At 42.0% G+C, this 24696-nt stretch overlaps 1 protein-coding gene and 1 long non-coding RNA gene across 2 annotated transcripts in view; one reads left to right on the top strand and one right to left on the bottom strand.

Annotated features, from left to right (window-relative positions):
• LOC311055680 (rho GDP-dissociation inhibitor 1-like) overlaps nucleotides 1-19668 on the top strand; it is a 28326-nt gene extending 8658 nt beyond the window's left edge. Inside the window, exons 2-6 of the mRNA XM_084071946.1 lie at nucleotides 8282-8484; nucleotides 10350-10436; nucleotides 14885-14961; nucleotides 15234-15297; nucleotides 16898-19668. Coding sequence (XP_083928072.1) covers nucleotides 8292-8484; nucleotides 10350-10436; nucleotides 14885-14961; nucleotides 15234-15297; nucleotides 16898-17097 — 621 coding nt within the window. The 5' untranslated portion in view covers nucleotides 8282-8291 and the 3' untranslated portion in view covers nucleotides 17098-19668. The remainder of the gene's footprint in view (nucleotides 1-8281; nucleotides 8485-10349; nucleotides 10437-14884; nucleotides 14962-15233; nucleotides 15298-16897) is intronic.
• Nucleotides 19505-20348, bottom strand: LOC311055681. The gene is made up of 2 exons (XR_014601819.1): nucleotides 20170-20348; nucleotides 19505-19908 (listed from the first exon to the last, which is right to left on the bottom strand). It is a non-coding gene; the product is annotated as an uncharacterized lncRNA (long non-coding RNA).
• Nucleotides 20349-24696: the final 4348 nt, after the last annotated feature.

Genomic DNA, 24696 nt, shown 5'->3' with positions numbered 1-24696 from the left:
CATTTAGCTACAGAGTCCGTAATGTCCATATTGTTCAAACTAATCAGTTTTATTGAGTTGTCAGCGATGTCCGTTAAGCTGACACCTCATTCATTCATTCTCTGCTTGACTGTCTAGGTGTTGACTCGGCTGTTGAACAGCTCCTAGCCCTATGGCCACACTAAAGGTTGGCTAATTGTAACCTTGTTACTCAATACACGATGACAGTCATGTGACAATTGAAAGGGACACATGCTGAAGTAGTACACATTAGCCGCAACCGCAAGCATGATGTCATCATGCACAACGGCGAGCAGGTCCCACACTTATTTGCGTAGGCTATAGTCTATTGTCTTGCTCTGAATGTGAGGTCCTGTTGTAAATACCAGACTAAACTGATATTGGATGACTGGGAGGAGGGGGGGGCAAAAGTTTGTGAACATATTTTAGCTGCTCAAATCTCTGCTGCTGTTATTGCTGAGTTTGTGTTGTTAAGCCCACATTTAAACATATATTGTATTGTCCATGTTGGACACTTGATTCCGTCCATTGCGGTGGTGTAAACTAGCCATCAAGGTCACCATTTAAACCAGTACCTGTGTGTTTGTCCTAGAAAATAATGATTCAGGTTCTCAATGACGAAGCTCCTTTTTGTAAGCCTACAGACTGTGATTTTTACAGTCTATTAGGTTTGTTGTTACATATCAGACTATGTAATGTGATTCCTGCTTATCAGTCCTGTCACACTGTGTAGTATATAACTTTTCCACTGTCACTCACTGTGTGACAGGTGACGGTGCTCCCTGGAATAGCTTTGTGGCAGCTGTCAGATTATACAATTAGGCCCCAAATCTCGGCTACAGCCAGAACTGCGTCAGAGGCTAGTTCTACATGATGGATCCGCTCATAGTTGGGCATCATTGAAACCTTGTGGATCACTGTATTAGGCTTGTATTCTCATGTCGCATGATCCATGTGCCCTTGACACAGTCCAGATTCACACATTTATACCCGTGATGGATGTCCAGTTCTCCCAGCTGGAGCAGCCTTAACCCGGATTTATTCTCTGTCCGTGCGCCAAAAATAGCAGATCTTGTGAACTTGTAGTGCTATTTTTGACTGATAGTGAGTCATTCAGTGACTGTTTGTGTTTTTGTGGATTGTTTGAATGTTAATGGTTTTGTATACAGTACACCATGACAGAAGTGAGTACAACCTGTGCAATACCACTTAAATGTCAAATGATTCAAAGTTTTATAATATTACAGTAATTGCTTCACTCCTAGGTTGAAAATTAGGGTATTTGCTATGTAAAATGAAAAACTAACACTTGAGTTCTGGTAGGGTCTTTATTTTTAATATAGTAAATCTAAACTGTTAGTAACTTAAGTAATGCTGAGATTCAGATCTTTTATTTCTTAAATACTTCATATTTCCACCTTTTATTTTGATGATTTCTTCAATCCTCCTTAGCATGGAGGATACCAGTGTTGAGAGTCAGACAATTGTTTTTCAGCTGCTCTTTGCTGGAGGGATTGTGTTGCTCTACCTTTCTCCTTAAATTACTCCAAAAGGTGTTCTATTGGATTCAAGTCAGGTGACCAGGTCAGGTCATAGCCTATTATTCACTATTGTCTTCCTTAGAGGCTCTAATGTGATTTTGGCAGTGTGTTTTGGATCAGTATCATGCCGGAATATTCGTCTTCTGCCAAGCTTGTGGACACTGGGAATCATCTTGTCGGCCAGTATTTTGGCTCCAGAGGCATTCATTGGTACTATCTATATGTGTCATTTCCCTCCCTCTGATTTATCGCCACACCACTCCTTGACTCCACGCCCTCAGTGAAGGCTTGGAATGTGGCCGGCCATTCCACATACTGCACTTTAGCATGTGAGTAGGCCTGTTACCCCAAGGATGGGGAGAGAGCGGTAGAACCCTAGATGGACGGGAGAAAGATAGGATAGCCTTACAGTGATGTTGCTAGGTTTTCAATGTAATGGGTCCTGGGATGCAAGGGTGGTCTTTTAGATGGGTCCCAGGGACATTTTATGGGTCCCCAATTACACGTCCCCCCCCCTATCGTTTTCTTTGATCTCCAATCTCCATATCTTCTATGCGTGTGTGACTGTGTACATTATATCCTGATGCAGTGGATCTCAACCTTTTCAGGCAGCGACCCCCCAAAATAATCATATTTTAACTGGGGACCCCCCACCCTGAGGAATTAGGAGTTGAGGCACTTAATTTAGTTTGATTCAGTTCCACAGATACATATTGTGAAAATAGCAGATCTAGATCAGTGCGACCCGTTCCTGCTTTTCAAGACCGATACCGATATATATACATATATTAAAAAATCATAAATATATTTTTTCAAATGTATATGATTCTGTAGTATTAGCACACCTTATGGTAAGAAATACTAGTAGTGGGCAACAGGTGGATTTAACATACCTTTGACCAATAGAATACATTTAATCATAGAACCTTTTAATCATTATTATTATTTTATTTTGTATTATTTATGAATGTAGAATTTATTTTTACTATTTATTGTGTAGACTGAAAACACTGGCTTACAGTGGAAGTATTGGCAAATAAAGAAATAGGAATTCAAGAAATAATGAAGACATACTGACAATGCCTATGAACATTGGCTTGCAGTTATTGCACATAGTCAACATGCAATAATACTATTAGGCTTGTCATTGAGAAAGGAAAATAAAGTTGTCTTTTTGAGGAGAAGTGGAACCTTATAAGTCACTTTAAGTTTAGCATGAGGGAGAGGGTCTACCCTCTTCAGGGAATTAATTGTTATGATATCTCTAAGCTACAGAAAACATCCAGTTGCCTATTAAACATACACAAGACACAGACGATAGACAACCGGTTACTTACAGCTGCCATTAATTAGTGCTTTTGTTTGCCTTTGTGGTCAAATCAGGGTCAAATGCATAGGATCAACGAGCCATCGTTAACCTGCTAATGTTACACAGCTGATTGGCAACATGCATTAATCCACCACATACATCACTCTGATCTCCAAGCAAGTGGGAGAACACTCTAAAATCGGGGATTTTACTTTGGCTGGTCAATTTAAGATGACAGCAGCAACAGAGATTAGTAGTAGACCTGTATGTATGATGATCAGTTATTATTCCAGACAGTGGTCTATCCAAGACGTTTTAACACGTTTAAGAGCAGGTCCTCATGCCGTCTCTCTCTCTCTCTCTGTGTGAGTAGCGTAGACTAACAGCGAGGGGCTGTGCTGCTGCTTCTGCCACACAACGCCGTTTAACCGAATTATACTTCTCCAGTACAACGGTGTCTAACCGGAGAGTTATACTTCTCCACCGACGGTGCCTAACCGAGAGAGTCCATGTAGATCACAGCTGACAAATATTATATATTATCGGAGCTAATCGGAGCTGCGTCCCATGGACGCACTAGGGTTGTCATGAATGCGTCCTTTCGCAATATGGTGCGTCAGCAACGCAGGACGCAGGCCTACGAGCATCTCTGCCTTATCTGCTCACCCCCAACGCCCTTGTCTCTCTGACAGGGAGCCCCTCGCTCATTCTCTCAGAGCGGCATGCGTTCGCACACGCAGCTGAGTTGCCAAAACAGCGTACTGCTGCCGGAACAGGAATTTCTGCTTTTATGAGAACACGGAGGCCCCGTTTTAAAAAAAAAAGAGAGAGAGAAGAAGCTGGTTCTGTGCACTCGGTTCCTGGTTGGACAACGTCCAGCTGTTTAATTTCAGAATCAGATCACAATGCAAAGCAGAAGAGGCGTGGATAGCGAGGGGCGTGGACAGCGAGGCCTCTGGTGGCGCTGAGTGGAGTTTATTAAAGTCCACAGGCCTGTCACCTGCAGGGCTGAAACCAGTGCCTGCACTCCAGTGTGTTTGCACTGGTGTGATTTGCTGGAGCTGTTGCTAGGATGGCTGATAGCAAGCTGGTTTGCTTGTGGGATTGTAGTAGCATTTGTGTACATTATCTGAAGCCTCCCGTACAGTTTATCATCAGGTATGAACTAGTCTCTCTATTTACTGTAGGAGTGGATCCAAGTTTTTTCTATTCAGTAATATGGTGGCATATACCTGTATGTCTCATTTAGGAAACAGATTTACATTAATAGGCTCCATAGTACAAAACTGGTACTTATAAGCTTTTTATACTTAATCTATTAAAAGATAGCTAAGATGTGATCAGCTATCTTTTAGTTGCTGAAGCAATGCGAACCATTTCCACCTACACGGATCTGCCCTAAAATAGTGACACTTGGGTTAATATGGTGAAATTAGTTGGCAATAAATGTGAGGAAATATGACAAATGTATCTTTAAAAACTTAACCTCAACACAAACGTATTTGTCTCGAAGGGTTTTACTGACCCAGAGAGAAACTGATATCCACTGTCCTCAGACCTTGGGCGAAGAAAAACTCCACGGGGGTAAAAAAAAAACACACTCCGGGAACTGGGTCAAAATAAAGGGGATAAAGGATGTACTGTTCCCTGGCCATTTGATATCTGGGATACTTTTCTGTTAGTTGTCAAGTTTATTTACATGGCACATTTCATATGACATGCGTATAGCACTAGACTCTTATGTGCTTCTATTAGTTGTGAACAAAATGTTGTTCATGTCCGTGATACCATGGACTTCCTGTCTCATTGTTGGGTAGGCAGCTTCCTTTTGACCACGTCATGCACATTCTTACATTGTTCTGGCGTGTGCATTGTTTCAGCTGCTGGGGGAGGCTAAGACAGGAGGATAGAGCTGGACCCTGTGATGATGAGCTCATATGAACATGTGGCATTATTAGGCTGGGCTAAGGAAGGTTGAGGAAGTGGATTTATAGTAATATTGACAGACGTTAAGCAAGAGAAACAGCATTGTAGACTAAACGATTGAGATTGAAGTCCCTGTTGACAGCAGATGAGTTTCAGATGGCAAATTGCATTTAATGTGCTGAATTGAACTGGCCTGGTCATCCTGTCTGGCTTTTTCTTCATCTCACTGGTATCTCTGATACCATCTGTTCCGCTTAGATCACATTTGCATCAGACGTTTGACTGGGTCAGCCTAACCTCGGATGGAATGTTTAAGTGGAAAGTGTATAGAATGGGGCTGCGACATTGACCGTATGGGCAGGGCCTTGGCAGTCATTAAAACACACACACACACACACACACACACACACACACACACACACACACACACACACACACACACACACACACACACACACACATCGTTGCACATGCTCTTTTAACCACTTTAACCTGGCATCCCTGTTTTGGGCAATTAGGACACATTTCTCCTTTTCTTTTTTTTATGCATTTACAAAACAATTTATGTTGTGAGCTGAGCTTGTAGAATTAAAGATTAAAGTTATTAAAGAGATAGTTCAGCCAAAATCTCTATCAATTACACACCCCATGAAGCCTTGAATTCATGGAGATTCTTTCGTTTTTGTCGCATTCCTAAGCCAATAATTTGATGACCGACGGAGACTCAATGGAGACTCTTTGAGTCACTCTGCTGGTAATCAAATTATTGGGATTAGGAATGAGACAAAAATGAATTCAATGCGAGGGGTGAACTATCCCTTAAGTATATGGCCTGTTTTGGCCATAGTGCATTATGCCTTGGTATATTTCAGTAATAGGCTTTGTATAGTGCCATTTCTGTTTTACAAATACAAAAGGGCAAACAGAAATGTAATTCATATGTCCCAATGTTCAATGCCAAAAACACACTTGAATCGTGAATCACATTTATTTGTATGACAATAGACCCATTAAAACATTTTCGATTTTAGCGTTGGCCATTCAAAAATAGCAGATATACAAGCCATAGCGAATACATCTGCTATTTTTGAAAAATATTGAAAGAACTGCTTTAGAAGGCATTTGTGGAATCGGCCTCAGGTCTTAATCCTCAACTAACATGTCATGATGTTGACAGCCCTGACTGACTGGACCTACCGCTGTATGTCACCTCTCCATCACAGTTCATCCACGCCCTCATTCTATCCACTAGTCTGTTTCCCATGTGAGTGAGTTACTGCAGATCTCTGTTCAGAGTGGAGTGAGATTGGAGGGCTGACCACACAAGCTCTGTGGACCAGTACAGTATATAATATTATGAATAATAACATACAATTTTATGTAATGTATTGTACAATTGACTGCGAAAGCAAGTGATTTATTGTGCCCACATATTCACAATTACATTTCCACATTTATGCATCCACTCATGTTTTTCTTTATGTTTATTAAAGGATTCCCATTAGAGACACATGAATGAGCCTCTAGTCTTCCTGGGGTCCTGAACAAAGCAAATACAATAACAATACAGATGTACAACTAATATACTGTACAATGTCCGTCACATACACTATATACGTGCACTCAATTGTCCACATCATTTCTGCCTGTCTCATACAGTGACATGTATGCATCTTTGCACACACATTGCCTCCCCAAGCACGTACTTTATTAGTACTTTACGTACCTTATTAGTACTGTACGTACTTTATTAGTACTCTATTTCTATTCCAAGTATGTGTGAATATGAAAGGGTGTTGAATGTCACAACATTAGGTTGGTTATAATTATCTTTGGTCGTACGCCATATGTGTGCAATTTAGTGATCAAATAGTAAAATAGAACTTAGATTACGCATGTGTAATTGATTTGATCAGTGTAGATTAAATTACTATAAATAAAAACAGATTCTTGTCATTCAGTTATTTGATGCAGGTGGAAGCAAGCTAGCCAGACTGATCAGCCTTCTACATATAAGTAGCATCTATATGCAACAAGCCTACTGACAAGACAAGGGGCTGTTAGATAGGCCAGTGGTTCCCAAACTGGGGCTCGGGGCCCCCCAGGGGGTCCTCAAAACCTCAAATTATTGTTGGGGGGGCCCCAGATGATTAGCTTAGTGTGCAACATTGTTTTCTCACTCAACAGTAAACAAAACAACATGCTGTATAAGTGTATACATGGTATCTGCACATTTCTAAAGTTACAATTTAAGGACTTAGACCCTTTTAATACCAAATTGTCAAATATTACGTAAGAAAGAGGCAAACATTGTGGAAATAGCTGAGCTAGAATCTCATTCAAGCTCACAACCACGCCTCGCAGTGCGAGGCGCTGTTGTGACTGAGCTTGTAGCTATTTTGTAGCTATTTTCACAATATTTCTCTGTGGAACCGAGTCAAACTAAATGTAATGCCTACAATTCCAAATGCTTGTCGGGGTGGGGGCCCCCAGTTCAAATATGATTATTTTGGGGGGTCGCGGCACTGAAAGGTTTGGTAACTCTTGAGATAGGCCACCACTCAGTCAAACGAAAGCACTGTCTTTTGCCATCGATAAACATTTAATATAGGCTTGGCTCGTACACGTGTAGACCAGATGTTATTTATGAAAGCCTGTTTTATACAGCATTGTGTCTTCATTATATTTATGAGAAAGGGAGTGAGCGCCATCCACAGCTTCATAAACCATTCCGTCAACCCCTCCATATCTCTGGGATGGCGAGAGGAAGACTGATAAGGCTTAATGCTGCTCTCCCTCCTGTCTCTGCTCAGCATCAAGCCTCCCTCTGTGCTAATCGGTAGTGACCGCTAATGCACCGCAGCCGGGCGCAGAGAGCCACATTAGCGCCGCTGGTTTCCTGTTGGCCCGCAAGCCGAGGACGGGCGGCCGGTGGCCGAGGAGAAATGACAGGCAATACAGAAGGAGCACATCTCAGATAATGAATCTGTTTTGATCCCCCTTCTCCAGCCATGGTTTACCTCTGCAGTTCACAGCATGCATGGCTGTCCCATCTTCTGTCTGACTGACCAGCTCTCTGTCTATCTCTCTCTCCGCTCTCTATTTTAGCCTCATAGTCCTAGACTCTGTGTGTGTGTGTGTGTGTGTGTGTGTGTGTGTGTGTGTGTGTGCGTGTGCGTGCATACACATGGTATTGGTGTACCCTACACAGAGGCATTGACAGCCAGAGCCCTGCCCTGGGTCAAGGTTCACAGAGGTCACCCTCTAGGTAAAGAAGTAAATCCACAATAATCATGCTGCAGAGGCATCGCTGACACACGCCACATGGAGAACAGGTTTCATTAAAGCTCATGAGTCACCATAATGGGATCTGATTTTTCTGCGCGGACCTCTGACTTATTTTAACTTATTTTTCTCCTCTCCTTTTCTCTCTTAATGTATCCACTATCACCCCCCCCCCCCCTCCCCCATCTTTCTCCTCCTCCTCCTTATTCTGCTCATCTAGAGTCCAGACTATGGCTGACGAGCCGGATCCCACACCAGAGCAGCTGGCGGCCATCGCAGCGGCCAATGACGATGGCGAGAGCGGAATCAACTACAAAGCACCCGCCCAGAAGAGCTTACAGGAGATCCAGGAGCTGGACAAAGAAGACGAAAGCCTCCAAAAGTACAAGGAAGCCCTGCTGGGCAAAGTAGACACCTGCAAAGGTGTGTGGTGGGATTTTTACACACACACACGCGCATAAAGTTTTATGGCGTCATTGGCATGGCTGTGGGCCAATCACAGTCCATGCTGTGCAAACAACTTCAGACAGCCATGAAATCTCTCTAATCCCTGATGAAGTAGAAGTGAAAGAGAAACTTATGAATGGAAAACTTGTGATGTTGAGTTGACTTTACCACTGCACCACCCGAGCGCCTAAATGCGATATTTCTGTTGAATGTTCAGTTGTATGGACTCGATTCTAACGAGTGTGCAAAATAATTGCGATTTACTCAGATAATTGCAAACAGGTGATTATATATAGTAATTGTGACAGGCTTAGTCTGTGGGCACTGAAGAAGAAGAAGGGGAAAAAAACAGGTCATGCCATCGTCTGGGTTCCTCTCAGAGCTGCACTGTCAGCAACTCTGACAGGTTGATGATTTCCAGCATAGATCTTTAGACTTGATGTTGTGAGCCCACGGCCCCGCAAGTCACACATTTATATCTCTGTTGTTGGGCAGAAAATCTCCATATTCTAACTTTTTTTTTTCTTTCCCGTAAATTAACGCCACACTACAGCATCAAAAAGTAGCAGATCCACAAGCTCGAAATGCAGCGCAAAGCGACTCATTTTGAGCTTGTAGATCTGCTACTTTTGAATTTGAATCCTGAAAAGTAACCGTTTTTGTTTGGACATGAGGTTTCCACCCGACAGAGACGATATGTGTACTGCTTGATGGATGATCATAACATATTGGAATTCCTCCTTGCTGACAGTTGTTCAGAGCAGGGAAGGAACAGAGACTGCTGAACCTTTGCACCCCGACCATCCATAGTGACCTGCATATTTGACTCTTTTTACTGACCAGTACAAGCTTCAGGTTATGACTGGGTTACCCGCCCGAGCAGGCAGCCTGTTCAACATTAAACAAGGAATGTCTGTTGTTGCGGTGCGCGCCCAAGGCGTTTTTATTAGAAGTGAAAGTGTTGGCGCAGAACAACATGGCGTGTGTTCAAGTTAGAACCAGGGAACCAGAAGCAGCCGTAGAAGCAGGGAACCAGAAGCAGTGCAACCGTCTGATTAATAAATAACTTTGAGAAGAAGAGCTAGAGATTTTTTATAAATGTCAAGGAGGAACTTAAAGGGATTCCTAAAGCATTCCTAAGGCAATACTTTGATAGCCTCGATCTTCAGGCTTTTATTTTCCTTCGCGTTTTGCCAAAATAAGAGCTTGGACCAGCCTGTTGACGTTCCTGGAATAGGAAGTGGGTGATTTCCCCAACCAACCAGAGTGCAGTGGGCGTCGCTCCAAATGTTGGCTTATAAAAATATCCATGAATTCAAGTCTCCATGGGGTAACTAATAGATAGAAAATCTTTTTTGGGGGGGGGGGTGAACTATCCCTTTAATACAGGGGTTTTCAACAGATTTTGACCCAGGGACCACCATCCTGACCAAGAGCAACCTGGGGACCACCACTATAGTGCGTGGTGGGTCCATCATAGACCAACCCCACACAAGTGGGGTGGGGTAGTGCTGGGGGGTTCATGCACCGCAGGGAGCTGGAGAAAATAGCTATAATGTCAGTATAATATCAAATAAAATACAGTGATTTTGTTTGAATATGATGGAATATGATTAAGGATTACTGTGATTATGGTAAGCTCACATTTAATATCACATAAAAGTAAAAAATAAAAAAAAACATATTTTTTTTTAATGCATGGCCAGGGACCACCTGCAATACCTCCGCGGGCCACCAGTGGTCCGCGGACCACCGGTTGAAAACCCCTGCTTTAATACACTGATTTCTTTCATAAACTTGACATGAATTCATAAAGATTTTACCTGTTTGTTCCTTTGTAGTGGACCCCACCGCACCTAATGTCAAGGTGACGCGACTGACCCTGATGTGTGAGACGGCCCCAGGCCCCCTGACCCTCGACCTAGAGGGTGAGTAGTAGTCAGTGGTGTAAAGTAACTAAGTACATTTACTCAAGTACTGTACTTAAGTAAAATTTTGAGGTACATTTACTTGAGTATTTCCATTTTTTCCAGGTATGCATGTCTAGAGTTAGAAAATATGTGATAGAGTCAGACCAATGTTAGCTTTATGGGCGCTATCATGCATTTTATTTTATAACACTAGGCGAAAATTACATGGTTCAATATATGAAAACATACTACTTAACCCCCCTAAAAAATTATACCAAAAGTCCAATATGGCCGCCAGGAGCTTAAATGGCTATATGACACTGTTCAACCTAGAAAGGTGGTTTCGGTGTCTAACCCTAGGTTTTAGGGTTCAAGGAATGTGGCTGAATCAGTTAAATTACCATCACTTAATTATTTATTGCCAAATCAAAGATGGTGTCCCAAGGTAAGGTTTAGTAAATTATGTTAAAAACAACAAATTGTATTGTAGTTGTGTGAGGGAATCTGTGAACTTATGGTGATTCATATGGGGACCTGGGGGGGATTAATTTGTGTAGAATCTATTTCTAATGTTATATTTTCAATTGCTGGTCAGTAAAGATTTTACCTGACACCTGGTTGGACGATAAGGTGCAAGAGAGACCTTGATCTTACCTTTAGGTCAGATCAAGGTCTCTCTTGCACCTTATCGTCCAACCAGGTGTCCAAGCAGGCAGCAGATATAGTCACTGGTTGACATGTACAGTATTCACCTCAAAATTGACATGGAGCTGTTTGTTGACACCTTGCAGCAGTGTTGATTTCGTCAACTAAAACTATGACGAAAAATGTCTGTTGACTACCTTTTTTCACTGACAAAAACAAAATAAAAACTATGACTAAATATACTGACAATTTCATCAACAAATAACAAGAAAGAAATGACTTCAATGAAGTCATATTCTTGTGTGTGTGTGTGTGTGTGTGTGTGTGTGTGTGTGTGTGTGTGTGTGTGTGTGTGTGTGTGTGTGTGTGTGTGTGTGTGTGTGTGTGTGTGTGTGTGTGTGTGTGTGTGTGTGTGTGTGTGTGTGTGTGTGTGTGTGTGTTTTCATAGACCTGATTACTTGTTTTTCGGATTGCTTGTTTCTCTTGCCAAACCTGGCAACAGAATCTGCGACGCTACACGCTAATAATGTTTTTTATATAAGTGGTGGCAACATTTTTAGACACCACACAGGTCTTCCCAACAATAGCAAAGATTGAAGTCAGTGTGAACATGGCCAAATAATAACTTAATAGCCAAACTAGGTCTAATGAAGCACGCTAGTATTTAGGCTAACCCTCCTGCCTGAGGCTGCAATACAACTTGCACTGTCTGCAACTGTTGCAGTGTGTGAATGAGGGGAGCGGACAGCGGCTGTTACTGCGGGGGGCGGGCCGTCTCCCCATTCGTGTCGCCATTGGCTTAAAGGAGTGAAGGACAGCCAGGACAGCCAATGACAAATAGGTGTCGCTTACCCATAGCTTGGGAGGACGAGGCCGCCCGTGCAGAGTATGGGAAAATATCCCCATTGGCTTAAAGGACAGCCAATGACGCAAATGTGTCGAATGCAAATCTGTAATCTGTCAAAGCGATGACTAGTAGGTCAAGCTCAAGCTTGTAGATCAACTATTTTCGGTCTGCAGATCGGCTATTTTCGGCTTGCAGCTAAGTGAAAATCATTTCGTTGCCATCACGCAGCCAAAAATACATAACGAGGCTAAAAGTAAACATTTCAGATGACTAAAATATGACTAAAACTAAACAGAATTGTATTCAAAAGACTGTGAATAAAACTAAATCAAAATCTGCTGTCAAAATCAACACTACCTTGCAGGTATGCTGGAATCAGCCAGGACATATGGGATGCATGTTATACAGTCATTCTTCAGCTGCATTGCAAAACTGATGCAAGGTTCAGCACTGGAAATGCATGTGCTTGCAGCATATGGGGGGCTGACAGGCAAGTTCAGTGGTAAGTCCTGAGTGTATCAGCTGCCCTCTTGAAGTGGTCAAGTGGGCCAAAGACATTTGAACAGATACAGCTGTAGCCTACCTGGACACACATCTCCATCCTACTGGCTGACAGTGGGTAGACAACTTAATTCTTCTTACACTTCACATCCACCAGTTTGAATGTGCAGGGAGACACATTGACAGTACCTTGTCACCTTTTCTCTCAGGACGCACATGATGAAGTACTTCTTCCGTGCTGGCCATGTGCAGTATGCTTGATATCTAACCCAGTGATGCATGTGCTCCATGCCATAGAGGCTAAGCTAGACCTTGTCTGTCAGCACCATTAAGCAGAAGCTGTTGAGCATGTTGTACACCTTCAGTATTGGCAATAGATAGTGCATTTACTTATGATGAGGCAGACATCAGCATGTCCCTGATGCAGCCATCTCTGGAAATGGTGTGATGGTGTGATTAAACTGATGTGCTTGTCCTGTTGGTGTATATATTGGGGTGTATCAGGTGGACCTACAGTGTAAAGTACAGATGGAGCATTGGGATGGGACAGTCCTGTGCAACCTCTTATACGTATGGCAAAGCCTTTACTCATCTGCGAAGAGAAAAGCCTGGTCATGACCGAATGCACAGAGTGTCTATAAGGGGCGGGACTTCCGTCGTACGTGTTTCCCGGAGAAATGTTTTTCGACCACAACACCCGTTTCATTCACGAGAATGTAAACAGATTTGTAAAGTGTCAACAACATTTCCTTGGGCGGTACTTTAGCCAAATGCCGTTACTTCCGTTTAGACACTCAACCGGCTGGGTCTTGCCCAGTGTGTGGGTGAGGTGGGTGCCTCCAACACCGACCAACCTGTTGCACCACATGTGGGCTCATTTACAAATGACTTTGTGGAAAGTGGCAGACCACCTGACAAGTCGTTTGATGTCACAAAATGTGGATGTGAGATCCAGGGTAGTATCCCATTGCTAAGGGTGACCTGGCACCGTCAGAGCTATGTGACATGGTGCAATATCAATTTAGGGCACAGAGTAAGAAGTGCATCACTGATGTACTGTAACTGCTCTGGTGAAGATGGTTACTGATGACTCTCCTTATTGACTCTGCCAAGTCAATAAGGAGGATACTTGTAAGGATGAGGTAGAACAGGATGTGGGTAAGAGAATTCCGTGTGTGCCAATCAGGAGGGCGAGGGCCAGGAGGATGTGATGGGTGGACTTTCTGATCCTGATGTAGTTGCAAAAGATACATATTGCCATCATGTTGTATCATTTTACATTCATGTTGTTATGAATACCAGTTCTTGTGACATGTTTATGACAGTTTTCACAAAAATAAATAGTGAATTAAGTGAACCATGAATGTTCATCAATTTGTTGTTCTCCCAGAGGTCAAATTTAACCTTGACCTGACCTTTAACATGTGAGATTGACCTGATATTAAAAAATAACATCAGGAATGGATTCTACACATATGAAAACCCTAAAATAAAATAGGTATTACACAGAGGTATTCAAGGACAAGTGGATCAAAAGTAATTTCTTAGCCAGGTTTTTAGTAGCCATTTTGGATATTATTTTTTTTATAGAAGTGTATTTTCAGATGGGGGTCTGTGGCCAAATATATATCAATTTGGGGGTCAAATCTGGTGGAACCACTGTTTTAGATGCTGTGTTCCCCACACACACAACCCAAAAGTTGACCCACTGTATAGCTCTGCCTGAGTCTCCCCTCTGAGCATATTGAATGGCTGTAGAATAAGGGTTTGTGTTTGGTGTAAAGAGACCATGGGGTAATTTGGCTCCCGTAATATTTTCCATGCGAACACACAGGAGTGAAAGCGAGGGAGGGGGCGGGGGTATTTATTTTTTCTTGCCTTTTCAAGCAGGCATACTAAAGGAATGGAAATGATCAGCAATAATTGTTCTCCTCCAAACGTAGCAGGAGTTATTCATTAGCAGGCCAATTAGTACTGACAATGATGACTATTTAAGTGGGTTATAGAGACATTTGGTTGATGAGGCTGCCATGCTGGCGTGCCCTCCCACGGCCCACACACCAAACTACAGGGAGAAACTAGGCCAGATAGACACTCTGCCACCTGGTGGCCAAATCTGGTAATACCCCATCCAGCTTTCCAAAATGTTAAACTGCTCCAACTTTGAAGCTGTACCTTAGATATTTTTGTTAAATCTTAAAACAAGAGATGACTGAAAAATAGCAGGACTTAATCGTAACCAATTGTGTCGTCATCCATCTGTTTATGCTATTTTGTCATATCATCGTTTAGGTTATTGTGTTTTGGGAAACATGCTGTTTTTATTCATACAAAATGTAATTGAAATGTATAGTTTTATCTGATATGCAATGGTTTCCTTCTTATTTTAGTTTTCTCAAAAGCATCTTGTTGTTTTCTCTTGATAAATCCATCACTTAGTCAATTTCTTCCCTCTTTTGCTCTGCTCTATCAGGGGACCTGGAGTCTTATAAGAAGCAGTCATTTGTGTTGAAGGAAGGAGTTGAGTACAGGATCAAAATCAGCTTCAAGGTGAGGTGCTTGCATGTGCATGTACGTACGGTACACGACATCCTTAAAGTGTGTTACATTTTGTAGTGTTCCAATGTAAACAAATGGATCCTTACCGGTCCGTTAGGTTACATTGGTACCATCGCAGAGTTAACATATGGATACATTTGAACAAGCACATATTACACAGTAAAATATTTTTACTGTGTTATGTGCTTGTTTCAACCGGCCTGGCATTTGGCCATTTCCAAACAGGATGTGACATCACAGCTGCCCTTTGGTTTCTCCTGCAGGTCAACAGAGATATCGTGTCAGGCCTGAAATATGTGCAGCAGACGTTCAGGAAAGGAATGAAACGTACGTAGCTCATCTTCCATGCATTCTGTCTGTCCACAACTTATCATAATGAATAAAACCTTATTTTAACCAATCTGTATGATAGAGTATGTCCATACAATATAACTCAGTGGTTCCCAAACCTTTCAGCTCAAGACCCCTCTAATTAATGGATTTTTTTTTTTTAATGGAATTCTTTGGGGGGATTTCTTTGAAAATCTTTTGAAATGATTAAAAACAAAATGTAGGAAACAAAAAATAAAGGGGTATTCACTCGCGACACATACAAATTGGTCCTCGACCCACACATGGGTGCCGACCCACTGTTTGGGAAACAGTGATATAACCAGTACATCATTCTGAAGTGGTCGGAGGTCTCCCTACACTTCCATTGAGTGTCGGGTAGGACACCTACTGGTGTACAAGCAGTACTGCTGCATGTCATTCCCCGACACACTCTCCCTCCATTGTGACTATCAATAAAGGCAAGAACATTAAAATAAACAATAATAATAATGTTGACCAAAAGTTGCAACAAAAAATATTATGCAAGAAAAAGAGAGCGAAGATGACTGTTTCATCGGTGCAACTACATGATGTTTTGTTTGTATTCAGTGCACTCGCTGTGTGAATCCATGCGAGTGTGTTTGACATTGCTATTGATTTTCCCAGGCTCCCAGTGCCGTCTGTTGTTAATCACTGCAGCTCATCTGTTTAGGTTGGTGGAGAGACTTGTTTACTTTGGCTCTACCTCCACAACCAGTTCATGTCCAGTTACTAGTTCAACATTGGCCTAAATATTTATCACATGTCCAGTCCGCTGGCCTCCTTTTTTTTTGTCCTTCTTAAAGGGAAACTTCGCCAATATTTAACCTGAATCCTATTGTTCTACTACTGTGTATGAGGACATGCAAAATCTGACGTAACATAACTTGACAGTGCATCCTGTGTCTCGAGAGCTCGCTCTCAAAGGCGCGGGGGGAAAAAAAATGTCTGGCGCTTTTCCTCAGTGAAACGATAAGATCCAGGTTAATACAATCTGTGAAGTCATCCTTTAAAATCTGCATCGAGGGTTAAAACGCATTTTTTGTTAGTGGGAGGGAAGCCAGGCGGGGGGTGTTTGCACAGGAGGAGTATAATGGAGGCACTACGTCCTCCCAGTGGCACTGACAGCCTCAGGTGAGCCAGTTGGATACAGAAGCAGTGGCAACACAGAAATGAGTGGGGAGGGTTAATTGACCTAACGACTATATTGGGAGAAAAATGATTGGCTACTGTTACAGGAGTAGTTACCCAAAAAATGACTTGTTTCCTATCAACTACACACTCAATGAAGCCTTGAATTCATGGAGATTTTTTTTTGTCACTTTCCTGAGCCAATAATTCGATGTCATCGGTCAATAGGAGACTCAAATGAGTCTCCACTGGTCATCAAATTATTGGCTCAGGAATGTGACAAAAACAAAAACAAAATCTCTTTTTTGTCTGCGTGTACAAATGGAATCATGTGGACCCAAAAGGGTCCAATTTGAACTTGCGGTGGTCCCCGGACCTGACATTGAAAACGGTGACTTAACCTCTCCTTTGCTCTCTCTGCCTCCTCTATATCCTTCCCGCACAGTCGACAAATCGGACTACATGGTGGGCAGCTACGGGCCGCGTCCGGACCAGGAGTACGAGTTCCTCACCCCGCTGGAGGAGGCGCCCAAAGGCATGCTGGCCCGCGGCACGTACAACATGAAGTCCAAGTTCACCGACGATGACAAACACGACCACCTGTCCTGGGACTGGAACCTCACCATCAAGAAAGAATGGGACTGATCCTTTGAACCAGCCCACCTCCCCCCACCCCCCAACCCCTGCCGCCCCTACAACTCCTACTGTCAAGTCCCCCCTTTCTTTTCTTCAACAGTAAAATGCAATTCTCAAGAGTGTACAAATGTAACCAAATGAACCTGTAAGGGTGTCACGGTTTCACCCACGTTCTATACAAGTCATTGCTCGCTAGCAAAAGTTGTCAGTTCATCAAACAATCTTCTCCAGTAACTGACCTGCCCACTGCCCAATGGTGGTGATAATCCACCATTGCGAGATTGCCTTTACTTAATAAGGACTCCTGGCTTCCTGTGTGTGTTTTAACAACGTTTCTCAGAGAAATCCCTTGGGTTCTTCAGTAAGGGCTTTCCAACTTTCAGTGTCCGCACATCTGCGTTTGGGTCCTTCCTCCTAACCTTGTGACGGCGGGTCCATTTGGTTAACATTTGTAGACTCTAGAGTAAACCAGTGTATCATTTTAACACTGACGATTTTACTGTGTACTTTCTGTCTGCCTGCCATCCCCCACGGCGTCTTGTTTCTTGATGATGTTTATTCATTGATGATTAAAATCAATCAAGGTCTTTGCTCTCTCTCCGTCCATTCCCATCCTCACTCTTCCAGTCGGGACTCCTCACTCACGCCTGGTTTTCATGGTCGGTTGCGTGCCGGTGGCACGCCTTCTAACACGGCTCACAACGTTTTCAAAGGCGTGCTGCCGGCACCTAACTAAGTATAACATCAGGCATCACTCATTCCAGTCACTTACATCATCATTCCTCTCCTGCAAAATCCCCCACCCTCCACCCTAACAATCGTTGGACCAATGTGTACACTGTATGGAGAAAGCAAACAATGTGCACAGTCATGATTTTTGTGGTTAGTTTGTAATGTGTGTATATACGGTTAAACACAGGATAACAAAAAAAAATATCTGTTCAAACGATCAATATTAATGATCGTGGTGACTTCCTGCATCTTTGTATGATCCCACTCACTCCTTTTCTGTACTTATTGAGACCCCCCCCCCACCCCCCAACGGTGAAAATATTTTCGAATGATTTTTTTCAGATTGTTTTATATAAATGTGTAACGACCGCAATCTGCCTTTGGAAAGAGTGTTAAAGGGAGGTGGGTGGTTTTGAGGGAGGCATTGTTGTATACATGCACAGCAGCTATGTGGACCACTTGGCAGTCACTACAAGCCGCTCAGCAGATTGTTTGTACCTGGTTCTGCCTCATTTGTTTGTTGGAATTCAGAGCAGCTCTGGACATACCAAGTGGTTTAGCATCCCTGCAAAGTCTGTGCAGGGGAGGGGGGGTGGTGGTGGTGGAGGGGACCTAACTTGTAGTATTTACCACCAGCCTGTGTGAGGCGGTGTTGTAGTGCAGCGGTTCTCAAACGTTTTAATTTCAAGGACCCCCAGTTTGGTACGCTTTAGTGCATGGACCCCCATAACTCTGAGAGTGTCCACCATAAAGGTCCGTTTGGTTCCATTTGTACTCTTTTGGAGTTGCAGACCTGTAGGGGTCCATTTGGTTCCTAACAATACTTTAACTGGGGAGCCCTGGGGGTCCTTGGACCCCACGTTGAGAACTGCTGTAATATAGCCCACTGTAATATAGCTCACACACCCCCGTCTCCCTGCTGAAGGTGAGGCTGTTCCTCCTCTTACCAGTGTGTTGAGTTGTCAGTTGGCAGGCATGTGACCTTATGAAGAGAACCCTTTATGAAAGTCATAATGTAGACTACCTATTAGACCCGTTTGCCTTCAGAGTATATATTTGCCAGGGCGTCATGCTAACCTACTTTGACAAACGCAGGAGTGTCGGGGCGGGTTAAGTGCAGGTGCTACTTGTGATGCCTTGTTTTGTTTTTGTTTTCTGCTCTGTTCTGTTCCCTTCCGACCCTGTTAAATGTCCAGTGTTTCCTTGAATGAACCATTTTCTAAAATTATGTTGTTTTGCATAGTTTTATTGTTAGGGATGTTGGCTGGGACCACAAAGTGTCCTCTGGCCACCGTGGCCAGTTTTCAAGTTGTAACACTCCATCAGCCAGAGAAAAGCCCTCGCTTTGTGGCAATGGTGTGTATGTGTTTTGCACTTGTGGGCAGTGAGGAATTTCACACAGCGTCTGTTAAACCGCTCACCTCGTGTTACTCAATTGCAGGATTACCAACCCTGACTGTGCCTCTAGCCTTTTAAAATGGCACGCTGTTCTCTATAGACCTCTTTTGCTGTCTTGTTGGGGCACTCAGGATGAAGTAAAACAACTGAAAAATTCAGTAGTCTGTAGTCTGTATCTCAACTTTGACCATGTGTATAGACGGAGGCGTATTTCATCAGGCGCTAGCAAGGCATGCCTCGAGTTTCAAATGACACAAAAAATGGATTCTAGCATGTGACCTTTTGCTTGTTTTGATACACTCCATAACCTCAGGGCAAGGCTGGATCCCATTGCTTTATCTCTTGTTTCATGGACTGATTTTCTGTATGGGCTGGATTTGATGTGTGCTACTTTTCTGCGCTACCTGAGATTACTGCTTACCCTGTCCACAATAAAGTGTTAAGACTGGGCCTACTTGTGTGCTGTTGTTATATTCATCAATACAAATCAAGAGAGAGGCTGTCTGGTAATCAGAAGGTCACTGATTTGACCTTCCCGCAGACTCAAGTTTTCCAATCTGTCTTTCATTACTAGAAATGGAAAATGCATTTTTAGGTCGGGATATCAATTTGATCTATTTACTAAAGAGCTGGAGAGATGGGGAGACTAAATAGAGCTTTACCTTTTTAACAAAACTAAAACGTATATCCCTTGAACCCCATTTAATGTGAAACTAGAAAATGTGCTTCTCAGAGCACAGGTCTCCGCCAGTACTGTTCCTGATTAATCCTGTCTTACCTCACTTCAAAAGATATAAATGATCTTTTGAAGTGACACCTATTTATAGATCTCTATTTCATCATGCGTCTCGCTAGCCAATCAAAGCACACCCTTTCAACATATTGTCACGTGTCACGTGAAGCTTGACCAATGTTAGCTTGGTGGACACACGGAAGGAAGAGTACGAAAACATAGTCTCCTGGCGGCGACAATTGCTTTCCTTACATTTGCTAGCCCTGTTATTAAATCAAAAATAAATAAACATTTATTATCTCTGCTGTCGGGTAGAAACCAGTTATGTCAAATATTAACTTTTCAAGAAATAAAAAAAACATGTTTTTAGAATAACACAATACTGCCTCATCAAAGTTGGTATGGTGACTTTATACATTGTGAGATACTTGAATATGTCATGAATAGCTCTGATGTATTAAAAATAAATAAAGTTGAAATATGGAGATGGGTGTATTCTGCGCTACAGCAACGTATATTATATATTTGTTTTATTTTATTTACATATAAATATAATATAACATTTATCACACCCAGTGTGCTGTGACAATGTGGTTAAAGTTGCAACAATTTAATTTTACATTTAATGGCGTCCTCGCCTTGTCAAAATATCTAATTCTACTATTGGTTAGCGCATATTCATAGATTGAACTAGTGGTCAGCACATATTCATAGACTGACTTCTTGGCTTCAATCTCTAGTGATATTATGGTGCAGGTTGGAGGCACAGTCATGTTCCTTGTCTTCCCTAATGGCCTTACTCAGCTCCCCACCAATCCCTCCAAGTTTACAATCGACCCTGTGGTGCAGCCTATGCTTCAAATCTGTTTTCAATTCAGACGTATTATGTCAGCCTCCACCCTGATGCCTCTAGTGAGGAACCACCTCCCACCCATCACTTGAAGACACCTCTCACATGTTGTGGCAGAATCAAGGTACTAAGCTTTTTTTTTTCTTTTTAGATCTTTACAAAGACGTTTCTTTCTATAGCTTCTCAGACTTAGTTTAAGATTTTAACTTTTCTAAGTCAAACCCCATCAGAGAGATTATCTGAGATATACGACAAGTTTATGACCTTTGATGATCACCCTGTAGCCAAGGGCCTAGCAGCTGCTTGGGAACAGGAGCTGGTGGCAAATTGGCAGACCAGTGGTGGGATTAAGCTGAGTACAGAATCAAGTAGGCCTACACCTTGAGCAAAGGCTTGAATTTATACAATATTAGGCAGAGGTCTTCAACAGGGGGTCCGCAACCCCTAGGGGGTCCGCGGAGGTACTGCAGGGGGTCCGCCAAATTGTTGTTTGATTAAAAAAAAAACGTTTTAAAAACTTTTTGTTATTTTATTTTTTTTAAATGTCAAAATGTCTTTAATATATATATATATATATATATATATATATATATATATATATATATATATATATATCCGATATATTATTAGTTACGGGTTTAAAGGAGCCTCTTCACTGAAAGTAAGTCAATGAGGAGCATATTTTAAATTATCAATTTCTTGTCAATGGAGAAATTATTTTTTATTTCTTGTCCACCTTTGGAGTTACATCATGATGGCAAGGTAACTACACAACCCAAACCTCTATGTGGTCTTGCAAATGTGGGGTTATTGCGTGCCCCCCCCCCCCCCCCCCCCAAAGAAAGATTAGATAAAGGTAAAAGCCAAAGTTTGTACTTTTCCCCCTTTAAATGTCCATTGCCATTGCATTGGGCGCTTAAAGTTAAATATTTCAGAAACTACAAATCATTTCAAAGTAAAACATCTCAAGGATGCATGCCCACAGTAAGGTGGATTTTTTTAAACTGTGAATGGAGTTTCTAGGTGACGAAAAAATGCTGGTGACGAAAAAAAGCTGGTGACGAAAAATGACGAAAAATGCTGGTGACGAAAAATGACGAAAAATGCTGGTGACGAAAAGTGACGAAAAATGCTGGTGACGAAAAAATGCTGGTGACGAAAAATGCTGGTGCTATCGTCACCAGCATTTTTTGTCATTTTTCGTCACCAGCATTTTTTCGTCACCAGCATTTTTCGTCATTTATCGTCACCAGCATTTTTTGTCATTTTTCGTCACCAGCATTTTTTCGTCACCAGCATATTTTTCGTCACCAGCATTTTTCGTCATTTTTCGTCACCAGCATTTTTTCGTCACCAGCATTTTTCGTCATTTTTCGTCACCAGCATTTTTTGTCATTTTTCGTCACCAGCATTTTTTCGTCACCATCATTTTTCGTCACCAGCAGTTTTTTTCGTCACCAGCATTTTTCAGCATTTTTCGTCACCAGCATTTTTCGTCATTTTTCGTCACCAGCATTTTTCGTCATTTTTCGTCACCAGCATTTTTTCGTCACCAGCATTTTTCGTCATTTTTCGTCACCAGCATTTTTTGTCATTTTTCGTCACCAGCATTTTTTAGTCACCAGCATTTTTCGTCATTTTTCGTCACCAGCATTTTTTGTCATTTTTCGTCACCAGCATTTTTTCGTCACCAGCATTTTTCGTCACCAGCAGTTTTTTTCGTCACCAGCATTTTTCGTCATTTTTCGTCACCAGCATTTTTCGTCATTTTTCGTCACCAGCATTTTTCGTCATTTTTCGTCACCAGCATTTTTTCGTCACCAGCATTTTTCGTCATTTTTCGTCACCAGCATTTTTTCGTCACCAGCATTTTTTGTCATTTTTCGTCACCAGCATTTTTTGTCATTTTTCGTCACCAGCATTTTTTAGTCACCAGCATTTTTCGTCATTTTTCGTCACCAGCATTTTTTCGTCACCAGCATTTTTGCGTCATTTTTCGTCACCAGCAGTTTTTCGTCACCAGCATCTTTTTCGTCACCAGCATTTTTCGTCATTTTTGTTCACCAGCATTTTTTCGTCACCAGCATTTTTCGTCATTTTTCGTCACCAGCATTTTTTGTCATTTTTCGTCACCAGCATTTTTTCGTCACCAGCATTTTTCGTCATTTTTCGTCACCAACATTTTTTCGTCACCAGCATTTTTCGTCATTTTTCGTCACCAGCATTTTTTCGTCACCAGCATTTTTTTCGTCACCAGCATTTTTCGTCATTTTTCGTCATTTTTTGTCACCAGCATTTTTTCGTCACCAGCATTTTTTTTGTCACCAGCATTTTTCGTCATTTTTCGTCACCAGCATTTTTTCGTCACCAGCATTTTTTTTGTCACCAGCATTTTTCGTCATTTTTGGTCACCAGCATTTTTCGTCATTTTTCATCACCAGCATTTTTTTGTCACCAGCATTTTTTTCATCACCAGCATTTTTCGTCATTTTTCGTCACCAGCATTTTTTCGTCACCAGCATTTTTCGTCATTTTTCGTCACCAGCATTTTTTCGTCACCAGCATTTTTCGTCATTTTTCGTCACCAGCATTTTTTCGTCACCAGCATTTCTTCGTCATTTTTCGTCACCAGCAGTTTTTCGTCACCAGCAGTTTTTCGTCACCAGCATTTTTCGCCATTTTTGTTCACCAGCATTTTTTCGTCACCAGCATTTTTTCGTCATTTTTCGTCACCAGCATTTTTCGTCACCAGCATTTTTTCGTCACCAGCATTTTTTCGTCACCAGCATTTTTCGTCATTTTTCGTCACCAGCATTTTTTCGTCACCAGCATTTTTCGTCATTTTTCGTCACCAGCATTTTTTCGTCACCAGCATTTTTCGTCATTTTTCGTCACCAGCATTTTTTCGTCACCAGCATTTTTTTTGTCACCAGCATTTTTCGTCATTTTTCGTCACCAGCATTTTTCGTCATTTTTCGTCACCAGCATTTTTTTGTCACCAGCATTTTTTTCATCACCAGCATTTTCCGTCATTTTTCGTCACCAGCATTTTTTCGTCACCAGCATTTTTCGTCATTTTTGTTCACCAGCATTTTTTCGTCACCAGCATTTTTCGTCATTTTTCGTCACCAGCATTTTTTGTCATTTTTCGTCACCAGCATTTTTTCGTCACCAGCATTTTTTCGTCACCAGCATTTTTCGTCATTTTTCGTCACCAGCATTTTTTGTCATTTTTCGTCACCAGCATTTTTTCGTCACCAGCGTTTTTCGTCACCAGCAGTTTTTTTCGTCACCAGCATTTTTCGTCATTTTTGTTCACCAGCATTTTTTCGTCACCAGCATTTTTCGTCATTTTTCGTCACCAGCATTTTTTGTCATTTTTCGTCACCAGCATTTTTTCGTCACCAGCATTTTTCGTCATTTTTCGTCACCAACATTTTTTCGTCACCAGCATTTTTCGTCATTTTTCGTCACCAGCATTTTTTCGTCACCAGCATTTTTTTCGTCACCAGCATTTTTCGTCATTTTTCGTCATTTTTCGTCACCAGCATTTTTCGTCATTTTTCATCACCAGCATTTTTTTGCCACCAGCATTTTTTTCATCACCAGCATTTTTCGTCATTTTTCGTCACCAGCATTTTTTCGTCACCAGCATTTTTCGTCATTTTTCGTCACCAGCATTTTTTCGTCACCAGCATTTTTCGTCATTTTTCGTCACCAGCATTTTTTCGTCACCAGCATTTCTTCGTCATTTTTCGTCACCAGCAGTTTTTCGTCACCAGCAGTTTTTCGTCACCAGCAGTTTTTCGTCACCAGCATTTTTCGCCATTTTTGTTCACCAGCATTTTTTCGTCACCAGCATTTTTTCGTCATTTTTCGTCACCAGCATTTTTCG

This window comes from Gymnoscopelus microlampas (assembly GCF_963454915.1).
Source record: "Gymnoscopelus microlampas genome assembly, chromosome: 11".
NCBI classification, from domain to species: Eukaryota; Metazoa; Chordata; class Actinopteri; order Myctophiformes; family Myctophidae; genus Gymnoscopelus; species Gymnoscopelus microlampas.
This window is presented reverse-complemented; position numbering and strand designations above follow the sequence as displayed.